A 17,265-nucleotide genomic window follows, 5' to 3' on the forward strand; every position below is an offset into this window, starting at 1 on the left:
CCCTCCCTCAAGTTGGTGCATAAAGATTTTAAACCCCCAACTTGCATAGAAGATACCCAAATTGTTGTGTCCCTAACGCCTTAGTGAATATATCGGCTAGCTACTCAGAGCTGCAAACATAAGTGATTTGAACATGTCCATGTTGAATCTTATCATGAATAAAATGGCAATCAATTTCAATGTGCTTTGTTCGCTTATAAAACACAGGATTTGCACTAATATGTAAGGTTGTTTGATTATTACAATACAACAACATAAGATCAAAGTGAACAACACCAAGAGACCCTTTAACCATTTTAGTTCACATACAGTTGTAGCCATGGAACGATACTTTGCTTCAGTAGAAGATCTCGATACTGTATGTTGCTTTTTAGTCTTCCAAGAAATAGGAGAGGTGTCTAGCATAACAAAAAGGACAACTTCCCCAATCAGAGTCACAGTAACCTTATAGTCGTAGATCACAATCAACTCACAAAAGTATTCCTTGTCCACGACTTCCCTTCAAATACCGAACCACGCGCAAAGATGCTTCCCAATGAGCTTCCTTTGGTTGATGAATAAATTGTGCCAAGATATGAACATTGTAGGAGAGCTTAGGTCGAGTGAGAGTCAAGTAAATCAATCTTCCCACCAATCTCCGATACTTCCCTGAATATGCCAAAACAACACTCTCTGCCAAGACTAAATGATGATTTTGTTCGATGGGAAAACCACATGGTTTAGCACCCAATAGCCCAGCTTTATTAATATTATCCAAAGTATATTTGCATTGGCAAAGAAAAATCCTTTTGTGATTACATGCCACCTCTACGCCCAAAAAAAATTTCAATGTCTCCAAATCTTTCATGTGGAAGCAGTGGCATAAATAATCTTTAAACTTCTTAATGACAATATTATTATTTCCCGCAATAACAAGATCATCAACATACACCACAATTGTATCTTGTCCCGATTCAAAGTAAATAGTCAATAGTCAAACTGAGATTGAAGAAATCCATACCGCTTGAATGCAGTTTTCAACTTTGCAAACCAACACTAAGGAGCCTGTTGTAAACCATAAAGTAATTTACATAATCTACAGACTTTGCCAGCCTGTTGAGTGATAAAACCAGAAGGCATCTTCATGTACACCTCTTCTTCTAAATCTCCATGCAAGAATGCATTATAAACATTCATTTGATGAAGTTCCCATTTCTTTGTTGTTGCCACCGAAATAAAAGTAAAAACAGTCACCATTTTTGCTACAAGAGCAAAGGTCTCATTGTAATCAGTTCCTTCAATCTGATTATTGTCAAGAATCACCAATTGAGCTTTCTAACGTTCAACCGACTCATCTGAATTATATTTGATTCTGTAAACTCATTTACTCCCTATAGCTCATTTTTCTAATGGTAAGTCTCCAAAGTCCATGTCCCATTAGACTCAAATTTTTTCCTCATAGTTTTTTTCCATCAAATATCTTTTATGGCCTGAACATACAAGGCAGGCTTCCATTCTGCTGTCATAGCTGCTAAGAAATAACGACATTTTGGAGAAATTTTATCATAATTTACATATGTGTTATAGGATAGGAGATACCTAAGGACATGATTGGTTTGGATGAACATGCAAAGGGGTTTATTCATTGTATAGCATATGCCACAAAATTTCGCAGTCGGGTAGAAACTTCTTTTGTTCTATGACCATGCCCAAGTTGTTTTTAAACAAATTCACTCGAGACTTCAGTGACACCCCTAATCATCGTTATCACATTGAGTCACAATTGGATTCTCAAGTACTTAACTTTCTTCATCCTCATTCAAGTCACCATCGGCATTATTGGTGATACCGAAAGGAGCACTCTGTACTAAATCTAGTTGTGCACCCTCCTTACTAACACTAATAATGGAAATTCATCTTCAGATAACACAACATCTCTTGATACAAAATACTTTATTGTATCAAGATATAAACTTTCCACCTTTTTTTTTCCAAAGGGGTATCCTACACTCAAGCATACAAATTCAATCTCATTATCAGTTCTAAGTACTTTCATTTCTTTATGAAATTGTATTTTAATCATAGCAAAGAAATTACGCATGACAATGTCCATTTCTATTTTTTCAGTCAACAAATATATTCATACACCATTAGAAAAATCATCAACAATGGTCAAAAAATACAAGGCACCACAAGAAGCTTTAACACGGTAAGGTCCCCACAAGTCACAATGAATTAATTCAAAATTTTCATTCACTTTAGTGTCACTAGAAACAAAAACTTCCCTTATTTTCTTAGCTCTCAAACAAATGTCACATGGTTTATTCTTCACCAAACTATTACTATATTTAATCTGAGGAAGAGATTCAACAATTTTTGCATATGGATGCCCCATCCTCCTATGTCATAATTCAAAGGAATCTACATTACTAGCATTGCATGCTTGGACTAATGCTGCCGACTTCAAATAGTAAAGCCCCTTGCGTTGTTCACCTACTCCAATCACTATCCTCGAGGTGTGATCCTGTATAACATAAATTTTATTAGTAAATTGGACGTCACAATTAGATCTATCAACCAATTGTAACACAGATATCAAATTGCAATTCAAATTTGGAACATAAAGAACACTGTCCAGTTTGATATGTTTTCCCAAACAAACTGATCCCTCCTTCAACGCCATTACCTCTTCATCATTAGGCAAACCAATTGGACATGCCTCAATTTCTTTCAAATTTGTTAAACATTCTAAAGTACTTATCATATGTTGGAAAGCACTCGAATCAATGATCCAACTCAAATCACTCTTACCATTCAACTTTTCGCTAGTACTCGATTTGAACGTGTTCAACATATTGCGAAAAAACATCCATTGTTTAGCTATCAAGGCCCCATAAGTTGTTCTTTCTCCTATTGAGCTATTCATGACTATTTTATTTTTCTCTGGCTCTTGATACCATGTAAAAGCTTTTGAGAGAAAATAAATTACTTCCCTCTCTATTAACATGCCAAAAAGAGCCATATATAGCATGAAAAATAAATCACCCAATAAATCTATGTAAATCCCTAACTTCTAGAATAAATCTATTATAACTAAATATATTTTTTATATATTTAACGGATATTTGCATATCTAAATATATTTATTGGTTTCTTTCCTAATATCAAGCAATCTTCTGTCCTCATCAGCGATAGCAGCAACCAACAGTGGTGCCTCCTCCATCCAAAAACGGTCTTCCCCTTTAATATTTTTTATTGTATCATATTAATATAAAATCTTAAATTTAAATATAAAATGTAGCATAAATTTTAATTCTTAATATCAATAGAAAATAAATATATGTTTTTTTTTATTTTTATATTTAATTTTACATGAATTATTTAAAATATGAATATTATAATATTTTATTAATTAAAATTGATGCATTCTCGATTAGGTATTAACTATTCTTAGGTATTAAAAAGTGATTGATACTTATAAAAATATTTAATTTTTCTACTTAATTAATTAATAAGCTATACTTTTTTATAATTATAATTATTATTATCTTCAACTATTAATTATTTAGTTTTATATTATATATCATTTATTATTTTGTATATAATATTTTTTACTCGTGTATTATAAATTATTTATTACTATGTTAAGAAGTGTCTACCTTTTCATTTTTAATTGATTACAAACTATTATTGATGGTTTACTTTTGTTATGTTTTTGTCGAAACAGATGTTGTAAAAAGCTTTTAAACAGAATTGATTTGCAAGTTCAGCAAGAGGGTAAAGAATAGTAAGAGACCAAATTTGTTAACGCGGTTCGGATTAAACAATCCAACATCCGTAAAGCTTGGCTAAGAGAATGAGTTTACTAAATATTCTTTTCAATACAACACTTGATTTAAGCTCAATACTCACAAGCATAATTGCAACTTCATTGTTGCCCAATTGATTTCATTCTCTCTCCCCAAAGCCTCGCATACAAATGTAATCTCACCAAAAAATACTTAAAGGAACTAAGAGGATTTCCACAAATATTCGGAGTAATACAAAATAAAACACTCCCAACAAGGTACCAACTAAGGATTTTCCGCAACTTATTTATAGACTATGTTTTATTTAATTTATCACACACGAAGATATATTAGTTTGAAATTTGAATTTGATTCGTGCCAAATAAAAGTTAAATTATCTCTTCCAAATCGAAAACATTATATCTTTCGAAAAGATCCTTGAACTCAGCAAGATAGAGTCTCACAGCGTCCTTCAAATGAGTCTGTACAAATCATATCTAGTTCCCTTTTTACATCGAAAACTTGCAGTTACAATAAACTCAACATTTAACATACTACGTAAATTATTACAAGTTAAAATCGTTAATTCAATAAAATACTTTGACTGTTAAAAAACTTGTGTAATATCAGAAAGTTGGAAATTTAAATTAGTTTCAGAGACAATTGAAAAATAGATGAATCCATTATTTGAGTGGAAAAAGCAAGTGATTTATGATATTAGCATAATTGGACCATACACATTCTCGTTATGCATCTCTAGCTAGGAAGGAATTCTTCACTGTTATAAACACCTCACTACATTCTCTTTCAAACCATTAAATCTTTATTCTTGTATCACCATGATCAAAGGTGAGTATTCAAGTGAAAAATTTTCAAATTAACGAATTGATAAATCTTATTTTTATCATTCTAACTCAATTTTATTTTTTTGTGTAAGATACACTTGATTTGATATTTTCTTTTTCAAAGTAAGGCCACACAAATTTATTATTTTAATTTTTTTTAAAATTTCATATAATTTAATTGTTTTTATATATTTTTTATAAACATTTCAATTTTTATAGTTTTTTAAAAGTATCAATTTGCTATTTTAAAATTGTCAAAACCCCCCCAAAGAATATTTATGTCAATTTGTTATTAAAGTTTAAAAAATCAAATTACTTATTTGAAATTAAATTAAAATTTGAAAAAAGAAATTCAATTTCTTTTTTTCAAATTAAATACGCCCGACACTCCCATCACGTCCAGACACGTATAAAAGGACCACAACAACTCGGAAATACCAGTACATAAAAACCTCTATAGCATTTTGGACGAGGACAACATGGACTACCCAAAAAAAAGGATAAAGACAAACCATGCTTTGCTTTCTAGCTAACCACCTCTCACCAACCACGTCCCAAAGACCCTCCCATCTTCGTATCAACAACCAAATTGTCAGGCTTGCATGTAAATGAAAGAAAACGAACTTAAATCATCATCAAAATAATGAACCGAATTTTCGACAACCAACCCAGATGAAACACAATCAGAAGAACCTTAAAGACATCAACAACAACGACAACCACAATGTGATGTCAAAAGCTGATGCTGTCACATAAATATAACATTTTTCAGATTTCTCATCACAGTAATTCAACGATCCAAAACTAAAGAAATGGATAACAAAGCTTATAGTATCCCAAGCCACAAGAGTTCATCCATGTCCTTGCTTTTTCCTTCAAGCTCCTTCCAGGGTTAATGATCCTCAATCTTCTTCAACCCCTTCATGTCCGTCGTTTCCACCCTGCATTACATACAACTTATCAACAATGTCATAGTATATACACACATACAGACATATATCTGTTCGTGAGCATGTGATGTAAGCTGATGATTCTATCGTGCATTGATGATAAATTTATATCATGAAAACGGGCGGCTGCATAGCATTCTTAATGCCAAAGTTAAGAAATGTCACTCATGAAACCGAGTTAAAGATGATAACACCCTAAAGTCAGTCAAGATTAGAACCCAAAGCCTAGACCAAGAACTAACTGGAAAAACATACAAAACTGACTTAACTAACATGATAGCCAACAGAAGCAATGAAGCAAAATCCTCCGGAGGTAGATAGATATCCTTGGTTCTAAGTGACCATTGTTACATATGGACCCAAAAAAAAAATATACCGAAGCTAGTTGGTAATAAAGCAAAAGAAGCAGCATATGCTATAACAAATTACGGCAATGCTCAGCTCTGTTCTGCTTAGCTAGTTTTAGGGGTAATGCAAACAAGCTCTTGATTAAAGTAGTTCTCAGATTTGGAGAAGTCAAGCGTAGAATTACTTGGTTTCTTTACTACCAAGTACTAGTAAGCAATATGCATTCTTTGAAAACGAGTTCACAAGTGACAAAATCATATAAGTTCAAGGTCCAAACAACATGTAATCATAAACATATATCTTGATTGGTAAGAAGGAACTAGGAAATTAAAATTTATAAGCAATTTCTGGTTGTATAGATAAAACAATGCAGAAAAGTAGGAACTATAACTATAACAAAACGTACGTTGATCCATACAAAGCAATCTTCTGAACCTTCGTAATTTCCAAACCTGACTGATTGTCTTCAATAAATATTGTCAAGCTGGTAAAGGTAAAAGCAAAATTAACACTATGTTACTTAATGTTATAATAAGACAAAGATGAGGACATCAGTACCAAAACTATAAACATACCTACGGACATTCTGAAACTTGACATACTTCACGATTACAGGTTTTCCCTGCAAAAAAGGAAGAGAAGGTGAACTTTATGAGATTTATCGATTCACGGTGTTTTTTTTTTAAATACCCTTATTTTTCCAACAATGGAAAGACGGACAAAGAAGAGCTACCTTTAGATTATCCTGGGATAAAACAACAGTGTCACTTGGAGGGAAGTCACTGACATTACTGCATTAAGTAAAACAAAACATCCTCAGTGAAATGTAACAATGAGAGAAAGTAACAAATTGCGAGAATGTAACAATGCCTTTGACCTTACCTAAACCCCATATGCTCCCTGTTTGCAAAAAGTTTCACTGTCTTTGGACCTGAAAAGACAATCATCATGTTCAACAATCGGCAACATCAAAGGTAATTCTACTAGAGTACAACTGAGAACTGGCACTCGTGATTCGTCAACAGAATAAGCCAATGGGACTTTGCTTCTATGTGATTGAATGCAAGATATATGGAAAGGTAAAAAATATACAAAACTTTACCATCCTCTTCGGATCCCATGACAACAAAGGAATGTAGTTTAATAACTTGAGTGAAAGGGATATAAATCAGAAGTTGCTCATCGGCATCGCTCTCTAGGTTCAAGCCTTCATCTTCTCTATAACCCTAATTCATGAGCATAAAATTGAAAGATTTCACACAAAAGCAACTTAATTAGCAAAATAAATACATGGTCTTTACAATGGTGAATCAATTAACCCTAAAATCAATGTTTAAATAGAACTTCAACAAAAACCCACTATTTTTCCACAAAATAAATAAGCATATCTGCCTAATTGATTCAATAAAAAAAATTAAAATCGGCCATTATTAAGAGAAACAAGAACAACTTGAAGAGAGTTACCTGTTTGAGAGCATTGGGCAAAGGGTGACTGGAGCTTTGGTTAAGGCATTCAACTCCAGACCAATCAATAAAATCCAAGAGATCAACCTAATTATCAAAAAAGAAAGTTCCCAAATCATCAAGCTACTATAATTTTAAAGAATCCTTCTTTGAATAACCCCCCAAAAATACACTAAAGACGAATTCTTTCAATTACCCAAAACAATATATATATTTAAAAAGAAAAAAAAAACTAATCTTTCAAGTAAAGAACACCATCTGAAAAGATACCCATTTCTTTTCCATTCAAGAAATTGTCAAATTTTCTGGGAAACCAAACAAAGGATATCCCATAAAGGAAAGAAGTTTGAAGACAAGAAGACTCACTTGGTTTCTGTGAATTGCAGTAGCTGATTCAGCAGCCGACATGGTTCAAGAGTAGAACGAGATTGCTGAGATAGGAAGTTAGAAACTTTGTTTTATACAAAGAAAAATAAAAGGGTTGAGACGGAATAATCGAAGAGAAAGTTAAAGAAGAGGAGAGATCTTAAGACAATCAAATAGTGATCATAGGAAAAGACCAAACTAGAAGAAGTTGTTGATACGTTGTCGTTTAGTTACGTAAAACAAGTCTTTGGTTTTTGACATCTTTACCCATCGAATCGAAAGAAAGAATAGTATTCAAAATCGAATTAGCGGTCAAATGGTATAACAAGCGCGCTTTAATGTTACTCATTTGAAACTCTGTTGGAAAGGTTTAGATAAAATATAATATTAAAAAATAAGTTTTGGATAAATCTTTTACCAAGCTCGACTCGAATATATTATATTATAAAAATATTATATTAATTATATATGTTAAATAATTATTATATATATTTATATTTATATTAAATCATTAATCCAATAATAATTAAATCTAAAAAAAATTATCAACTAAATAACTCAACTAAAAATATAAAATTTTAAAAATTATACTTAATACAATAAAATATTTATTATATTTATTTCTGTTTTTTAATATAATAAATATTTATTATGTTTATAGTTGTGTTTTTCAATATAAATATTTTTCAAAGATTTTTTAAATATATTTTTAAGGTGCTAGAAAATTTTTATTTTAGTATTTTTTGTGCATTTAGTGTTATATATATATATTAAAATATTTTTAAATAAAAATTAATTTTAAAAAAATTAAATATGGTTAGGTCAAGTCAGACTCAGATTTACCTTTCTTAAATTTGGCTCGGCTTAGGCAAAAAAGTAAGTCATTTTTCAGGCTTGTCAAGACCCAAGCTTAAAAACTGATCTAGATACCTGACATGGCCCGGCCCGACTAATGAGCACCACTAAACTTTAACTACCGCTCCATACAAATTAAAACAGTAAATATTGATTTTTGAAAATTCATCATTTCGTAATTTTAATCTTATTAATATGACATTATTTATTTTATTTTGAATATTTTTAGATAAAAATTTAAGATAATAATGTGAACATTTTGATTTTTAATAAAATGACACGACAATTTATTTCAAAAATAAAATTTTGAAAAATAAAATATTTTTAACATCAAGTGATAAGTAACTATCTACTTATCATATCAACACTTTTTTGTTAAAAATTTTATATAAAGTAAAAAACTAATATGTTATTAAATACAATTAAATTTAAATTTGGGTTGGTTGATTAGTAGGTTTAGAGTTGGCGGTTCAATTAATCTAATCTCTCTAAATTGAAGTCTCAATTGATTTTCGATTTAATTAATGAAAAAGAGAAGAAAAAAAAAGGTAAGAAATTTAAGCAGGTTTTTTTAATAAAATAAATTCAATCTGAAAAAAATAAAATAAATGAAAGAATTTAAATTATAAAAAAAAATTCAACTATACACAAAATTGGAAATGGAAAACTAAAGTTTGAAATCTTTCCAATTGTAGGGTAAGGGTAGGGCCTAAAGTTTGTAGCTGTCCTTTGCTGTTTACAAGTTTTCCATTAAATTTATTAGGCCCAAACACAGCTATGTCCAAAATCAAAGCCCAAAAAAAATTAAAAAGTCAAGGCAAATCCCTACACTTGAAAAAGAAACTTTTTACCAGTATTAGGATGAATGCCACAAAACTCCAACCTTAATCTTCATTGTTAACATATAATAGTCTTACTTTAACTGTGGTTATGTTATGTGGACAGTATTAGGCATATTTGCATCACCTTTTTAATATTTGAAGTTGGAATTTTAATATTGTATTTTCGTTTAAGATATTTGATAAAAATTTATTGCCGATAGGTGTGTACTGTTCCAATAATAAAAATGTACTTTTCATTCTGATGAAATTTTCGATTTATACAGATTGTACCACTATATTTTGTCTCATTCCGCCTATACTAACTAGTGCATAATTAATGAATAAATTCAGGCCGACTTGATTTCATCCCACTTAAATTATTGTTTTTAATTAAATGTAATTATGATGTATAAATTTGTTAATATCAAATCTATTACTTTTATGAGATGATCTTTCTTTTTCTGGTTTATTTGGATTTGTTGAAAGCATTTTACATTTAAATTTTATTTAATCTCATTCATTTCATATTTATTAATATTTTTTGTTAGGATCGTCCCGATTAAGCAACAAACAAGTAAAAATAGTAGAAGAAATTGAGAAGATGAACACACAAATTTAACGTGGAAAAACCCCTCCAAAGAGGATAAAAACCACAGGCAAAGATAATTTTACTATAATGGCAAAAGAACGAAGAGTACAAAAGATGGAGATAACAACTAAATCCCGAAAACCCGAAAACAAAGAACACAAAATTTTCTGGATGTGTTATGAGTTCTAATCTAATGAGTGTATTTTTCTAAGATTGTAAAAGAGTCTATTTATAGGCTAAATTAGTAAGTCAAATAAACTATACTAATAAATGTTAAATATATTATACTAATAAATACTAAATCTTCTAAAAAGAAAATATATTTTTGTTTAACTTGACTTGCAAGCAATCTCTTAGAATTTGGGTCACACAACTCTAACATTTTTCATATATTTTAAATGATTTTAAAAATATCAATATATCCAATATAATAGATCAAAATATATTAATATGTATCAACAAAGAAATGTTTTGTCCATCAATATCAACAAGGGTCTCTAATGCCATTTGCCACGTGTAGCACCCCAGATTTGGGGGTCTAAAATTTTGGCATATAGATGTGGGCGTATAGTAACCGCTACATGAATTACTAAAAATTTGACTTCATGATATTTTGCTACATTAAAGAAAAGTTTGTGTTAATTGATAAAGGGTAAGTAAATAATGAGTATTCGCCAAAGGGTATAGTACGTCTAATTTATCTGGAATATTGTGTTAGTTAGATTTTAAGTAACTTGGTTAAAAATCAACTCGATAACCAAGCTGGATAGTTGTGATTGCAAGATATTTATTAATATTTCTCTTGAAAACTGTAGACCATTAAAAAAGTAAGTTCTAAAACATACGACACTTGTTAAATTCTACTAAGTTTAGTCATATTTATGTGTGAGAAATGAGTTATGAAAAGATTCTTCTGTCTTCTTCTTATTCCTTAAGTGGTATTTACTGATACCTTCCTTAAAATTGAATGTATGTTATATCGATGATCTAGAAGCTATGGTTCTTTTATGATCAATGGTTATTTTGTATCAGGGTAAGTATTTCAGCTCTACATGTTAAATTTTGAATGAGTAAATTTGTATGTGGTAATTGAACAGTAAGATCATAAGTATAAGGTTTTTGCATGAGATTATTAGCAATTGATATGATAAGTCTTTTGTATGTACTAAAGTAGTAATAATGAAGTTATGTTTTTAAGCCGTGGTTGTTGCTGGTTTGAGATGGATATTTGGATCTAGAGTTTTGAACTACAGTAAGTAAGAATCAAGTGAGTCTCTACTCTGACTCTTGCATGTATATCGTTCATACTGAAGTATATCTATATGAAAGTGATCAAACTGGAGACTTGAAATCATGGATAGTATGGTATGAATATGATACTTATACAACTATAGAAATAAATATATGATTAAATAAGATATAAGTTATTCTACTTGAAAATAAGTTATATGGGAAGTATGAAGAATGTTATGAAATTATGAAATCTTGGGTCTGGGATGTGTCTGGTTCGTTGAGTTTGTCAAGTGATTCGAGTAATCGCGGTGGTAAATAAAAAAGTCCGTCGGGACTGTAAACACGAACTCAAATATGAAACTCTAAAGGAAAAATTAAATGGCCATGGCATACTTTGAAAAAGAACTATTGAATGACATTTAATCTAACGGGGTTCTCTGCGTGTCCCAGGACGATGATGGGCAAACCTCACTCAATGTGAGTTTAGGTAAATTCATATCACAAACACGTCAGTTTTGGGATGCCTATGTGGAATCCTATCAGCCTTTGTGGCTTACCCTGTGTGGATCGCCTTTGTGGCATACTCTGACTAGATTGCTTTAGAGCGCATTCTATAATAAGGACTTATGCCACGTTTGATATATCATTTGTTGGTCTCTGATATGTTTGTGAAGCCTGTCGGGTCTGTAAACAAAAGACTTTGTATGATTGCTATATAGCGTGAACTGTTAGGTATGTCTAGTAAGGGTTGAATCTGAATGTCTATCTCTATTGTAAAATATGAGTAAAGTATTTTAGTTATGTATTAAATTAGGCTAATATGAGATATGGATATGTTCTAGGTTAAAAGTGAATAAATCTTAAGGGCTTTTGTGAAAAATAAATGTGTATCTGTACGTTAGGAAGAGTATCTATCATAATGATCTATAAAAATGGAAAGTGAACGGTATTGTGTCGTCTTCTAAAATTATTTTGAATCTGAGTTAATGTTATATTGAATTATGAGATTTTGATATAACATGATATGGAATTCGTCAGAATGGTCTATACATTGATTTATTAGTATGGATATGTGTGGTACGAAATAAAGGTAGACCTGAGTATGAATTGATGACATTAAATTCTACGTAAGTATTTGTCAAACATATATGTATCCACCTGTGATAAATGTTAATGAACAACTGTTTGAAATAAGAGAATGGGTTAAGGCATGTGTTGTTGGAAGTGATTTTTGAGGGTATGTTTTGTTAAGAAATTATTGTGGGGCTAGAGATCTATGAAACGTTTGGAAGCATTCCTTAGTTAGGGCCAGTTCTTTATTGCTTTTGAGAAGTGCTTTTCAGAAGTGCTTTTGAGAAATTTGAGTGTTTGGCATTGCTGTCAAAAAGTGCTTTTGAAGAATAAAATGTCCATTTTAGACATGAGATTATAAAGTAACAAATATGTATTAAATAATGTTCAAATTAGTTAATATTATGATATTTTAGCAAAAATATAAAAAAATAATTTATTATAACTTATTGTTAATATTTTAATATATAATATTAATTTTAAAAATTTCTAAGTAATTAATATTAATTATTTATAAAAATTAATTAGAATATATAAACTATATTTAAATATTTAAATATAAAAATTAAATATTTGTAATTAGATATTGACACGATTATATTATTATAAAAAGTATTTTTTATTTTTAATTAATACTTTTAACACATTTTATTATTTTATTTTAAAATGTATTTGAATATATAACTCATATATTTACTAACATAACATAAAAAACATAAACCTAACGAATTAAAATATTACATATATTTAGATAAAAGTTTTAAAAATGGATAATATTTATATAATATAAATACTAAAAATCAAGAAATCTATCATAAAATATAGCCAATACAATGTTCCAATTTCCAATGATAGGCTGATTCAAATTCAAAGACATTAAATATAGAAATAAGCTAATTTTAATAGTAAAAATATATATTCGAAAGGTCCTTAGAAGATATTATCCCAAATCCATGTCCAAATACACCTCAACATAGTTCAACCAGACATGGAGTAGCAAAAGTAACAATAGTAAGGAAAACTGCAATTGAACTAGCTTTAACCATAAAGACCATCTGCATTACTATGAAACTGTGGCTTTTGGATATCAGTAGTTGAAGAATCTTTCTGCATGGTTTGCGAGCATCAGAATTGGAACTTAAGTTACTATTGTTTCTAGTCTTTGAATTGGAGGATTCCCCTGCCTTAAAGGAAGAACTACTACTTTTTAAAGTGTTGCTAGATGTGGACATTTCCGTTCTTCGTATTGATGAATTTCGGCTAGATGAAGATCCAAGCCTTAAAGAAATCATCATCGCTCAAATCCAACAGCCCATCATCCTCACTCCCTGTCTCTATTAAGGGAAGTCCAAATGAAAGACATCATTCTTTTGAGTATGACAATAGAAGTTAATAAGAACAAAATAAACAGGTAAAACAACACCCGATACAAAAACACATGATATATCCATGACCATTCTCTTTGGTTATTGATTATTGGGGAAGTTCAACAAACAGAAGGAGAGCAAAATAAGACAATGAGAGAAAGGAAGATTGAAACAAGAAAATAAGCCATAGTTGAAATTATTTGTCTCAAGAAATACCAAGAAATCAACAGCAAATCAACAGCTTCATAATATTAAACTGAAGAGGAACTAATAAAACAGAAGAAGAAATATAAAAGAAACTCTCACCTGCTGCAGAAGAGGAACAAAGAACAGAAAATAGAGCTTTGAAAGCCGAAAATGGGGAAAAGAAATCGGGTATAAAGCTCCAATTTCACCAGCAGAGGGGAAAGAACATTTAGGGAACCAGCAGAGGGGGAAAACGTTTGGGGGAAAAGACGGGTATTTGGTCAATTTTCATCCAAAAGCAGTTACGGCAGAAGAAAAGGAGAATTTTTTAGCTTCTCCATCTAGAGAGAAGCACTTTTTTGATGGAGAAATTTTAAGAGAAAAGGAGGCTGTTCTTGGCTCCTTTTAAGAGAAAAGCACTTTTGGGTGAAAAAGTCATTCTCAAACGGGATAAAGAACAGGGCCATAGTTAGATAAGGAAGATTGAGCATGACAAGAGCATGACAGATGGTGTGTAAGAGAATGATAAATTGTGGTGTTATTCGTTGAAATAAATGATGCAGAATAATTGGCACACAGTAGTTCCTACAAGATTGCAAAGTATCCATCAATGTATTGTTGTGTTAAGCTCACTAAGTACTCATATACTAACAAGATTTGTTACTGCTTTTCAGGTACTTGAGATGAGACTTCACCTGTAGGGACAACGCCATGAGTACACCCAAGTGGTGGTAGAGTGGACTATTATGTATACAGTGAAGATGTGGCGTAGTCTAGGAATACGCCTTTTGAGTCTGTATTAAATAAACTTCCATTTTGTAAGGATTTATATCGGCTCTGTTGTAATAAGATTATTTTAAGTTACTTCCCTTGTTTTCATACAATAAGTTTCTAATTAAAATGTCAAATAACATGCTTAAAGAAATGAGAAATTGTAAATTGTTATCGTTATTGATTTAGTTTGTGAAGTAACACTCGAAATCCGGACCTAGTGAATCGGGTTAGGTTTGGGGTGTTAGATCACGTACTCATTTCTCACTATCTTAACTCTATCATTTCAATCAAAGCCACATTTAATTTTATAATATGTTTTTTAATAAATTTGTAACATATTTTTTCACTATGTGGAACATCATGTAATTTGTGTTTAAGATTTTGATTAGGTTTATATTTACAAGATGAATACATAAATATTAGTTAAGATTATTTATTTTTTAAAATTATAATTAAAGCATAAGGCCGCTTTTGATTTATGAAAATATTTTTTTTATTTTTAATTTTTTTTAATTTCTTATTTTTTAAAAATTGAAAAAATGATAAATAAAAATAAAAAATAAATTCAATATGAAATTATGTTTGGTACCTATTATTTTATAAAAGAAACATGTTAATAAAATAAAAATAATTTTATATTTATATTTATATAGACTGGAACTAAGGTTTCGCGTTTAACATTAAAATAAAAAAGAATATTTTTGTATTTATATGAGCTTGAACCCTGATCAATTCGTTTAAAGTTAAAAAGTAATTATTTTCATCATTTTTAGGTTTTTAAAGCATTTTTAGTGAAAAAAATAAAAACAATTTATTTTTGAGCGAAGCCTTTAAAGTGTTGTCCTCTGATCAGTCGACTAAATCATCTGACGAAGTTATTGTTCCTATGATGTCTATATGCTCGGTTTTAGCCCTAGGTTTTTATCTCCCTATTCCGAAGAGAGCCTAAAGCGATTCACAGAGTTTGACGAGAGTGCCTAATCCACCAAGAAAATATTTTTAGCATTTTAACCTTGGCAGAGTTCAAACCCATGCCCTTATATTGCATTATCGGGTAAGACACATTTTCTTTAATATGTTTCATTTTATAAGAAAATGAAAAAAAAAACACTCCATTTCCACAAACTAAATGGATCATAATTTTTTTAATTAAAAATAATATATTAAAAATAACAATTAGTTAGAACTAATAATTGTACTGATATTAACTAACCCTCACTAGTTAACAAAATAATAATTTTTTTTTTGAAAGCAACAAAATCGTTATCTATTAATATTGTGCTTTACACAAAAAAGAAATGGATAATTATTTAAGAAAACAAAAGGAGGAAATCATTAACGCAATGATTAAGAGCAGTAAACAAAACCAAAAATAAAAGCAAATATTTCTAAGTGGTAAGCAAAACCCTTTCGATATTGACTTCTCTTTTGTTTTGACTTCTCCCTTCACTTGTGCTTTTTTCATTCCATTAGTGGATTAGTGGTCACCTACTTCATCACAAATAATTAGCTCCTTGCATGTATGTATTTAATAAAATAAAATAAAATAAAACAAGAAACATCACCTTTTAATTACAAAATCCAAATAATAAATGGATTTATATTTAAAGATAATTATTTAATACATTGATAATATTTTTATAATAATAAAAAAAAAGAATCAAAAGATTTACAACTTGGATAAATTTATCTCAAAATTAGCACAATAAAATTTCGATAAAACCGGATAGATACATAACTGCCCAAGCTGAGCGGGCACCATCTCCCGGAATACATGCTTCACCAACACTTGCCCAACATCATCACGTAACGCACTAATACGGCGGACCAACTCAAAAGGGCTCACACCGGCAGAAGGATCATTAATCAAACTCACAGCCTGAGTGCAATCAAGTTCAACCAACAGCCTACTGAATCCCCTCGATCGGGCAAGCTGCAAGCCATCAGCAATGGCCCAGTGTTCAGCTTTGCCCAATTTCCGACAGAAATCGAGACATCACTGGCCAGCGTGATCTACCATACTATTTAATATCCTTTTGCAAAGAGATCTATCTACCATACTTACAAAGGACAAAATCCCATATTTAAGAATTGTACTTGTACCCCATTAACCAACCTCTCTATTTTATAAATCAAAAAAATATATATATAATAAGGAAATGCCACTTTTCAATTTATTTGTTTTAATTCATTGGAAATAGATGTCCATCTTATTTGCTTCATAATGGTCTGCCTTAAAAGTGCATCACATTATCATAACGAGCAAAGTAGTTGAGACATTGACTCATTCTCAACATACAAAAGTTAAGCTTTTCACCAAACACTTGATGGGCAATACATCCCCCCATTAAAAAAATTTGGTTTGTTTTCGCTCCTTTTTCTAGTTCAATAGGTTACCCTTTCTATCTCCCCTTAGTACAATGGAGTGTTCACCGGTTCAGTTCATACTTGAAACGATAAACATTCTTGATCATCATGTTAATACACGAGGTCATTATTTTTTATTTATTAAACTTGTTAATATTAAATTTCTTTACATTAAATCCACAATTAGCATGTGTAGTTTATATTGATGATTTTGATCCTAACTTTAGACAAATGAAGGATAATATTTAACAGAAAAAATGAA

The 17,265-nt window shown here is 30.4% G+C and overlaps 1 protein-coding gene and 2 long non-coding RNA genes across 3 annotated transcripts; all 3 read right to left on the reverse strand.

Moving 5' to 3' along the window:
- Positions 1-2,210: 2,210 nt before the first annotated feature.
- Positions 2,211-2,969, reverse strand: LOC107919775 (uncharacterized). The gene is made up of 2 exons (XR_001690448.2): positions 2,791-2,969; positions 2,211-2,503 (listed from the first exon to the last, which is right to left on the reverse strand). It is a non-coding gene; the product is annotated as an uncharacterized lncRNA (long non-coding RNA).
- Positions 2,970-5,221: 2,252 nt separating this feature from the next.
- On the reverse strand, positions 5,222-8,047 carry LOC107918413 (PITH domain-containing protein At3g04780). Its single transcript, XM_016847973.2, has 8 exons — positions 7,741-8,047; positions 7,375-7,461; positions 7,013-7,136; positions 6,793-6,841; positions 6,644-6,701; positions 6,486-6,532; positions 6,317-6,394; positions 5,222-5,553 (listed from the first exon to the last, which is right to left on the reverse strand). The coding sequence occupies exons 1-8, from the start codon at positions 7,780-7,782 to the stop codon at positions 5,505-5,507; spliced, it is 534 nt and encodes a 177-aa protein (XP_016703462.1). The 5' UTR covers positions 7,783-8,047; the 3' UTR covers positions 5,222-5,504.
- Positions 8,048-13,203: 5,156 nt separating this feature from the next.
- On the reverse strand, positions 13,204-14,793 carry LOC107918611 (uncharacterized). Its single transcript, XR_001690171.2, has 2 exons — positions 13,983-14,793; positions 13,204-13,643 (listed from the first exon to the last, which is right to left on the reverse strand). It is a non-coding gene; the product is annotated as an uncharacterized lncRNA (long non-coding RNA).
- Positions 14,794-17,265: the final 2,472 nt, after the last annotated feature.

The sequence above is a fragment of the Gossypium hirsutum genome, chromosome D13 (genome assembly GCF_007990345.1).
Source record: "Gossypium hirsutum isolate 1008001.06 chromosome D13, Gossypium_hirsutum_v2.1, whole genome shotgun sequence".
Lineage (NCBI taxonomy): Eukaryota > Viridiplantae > Streptophyta > Magnoliopsida > Malvales > Malvaceae > Gossypium > Gossypium hirsutum.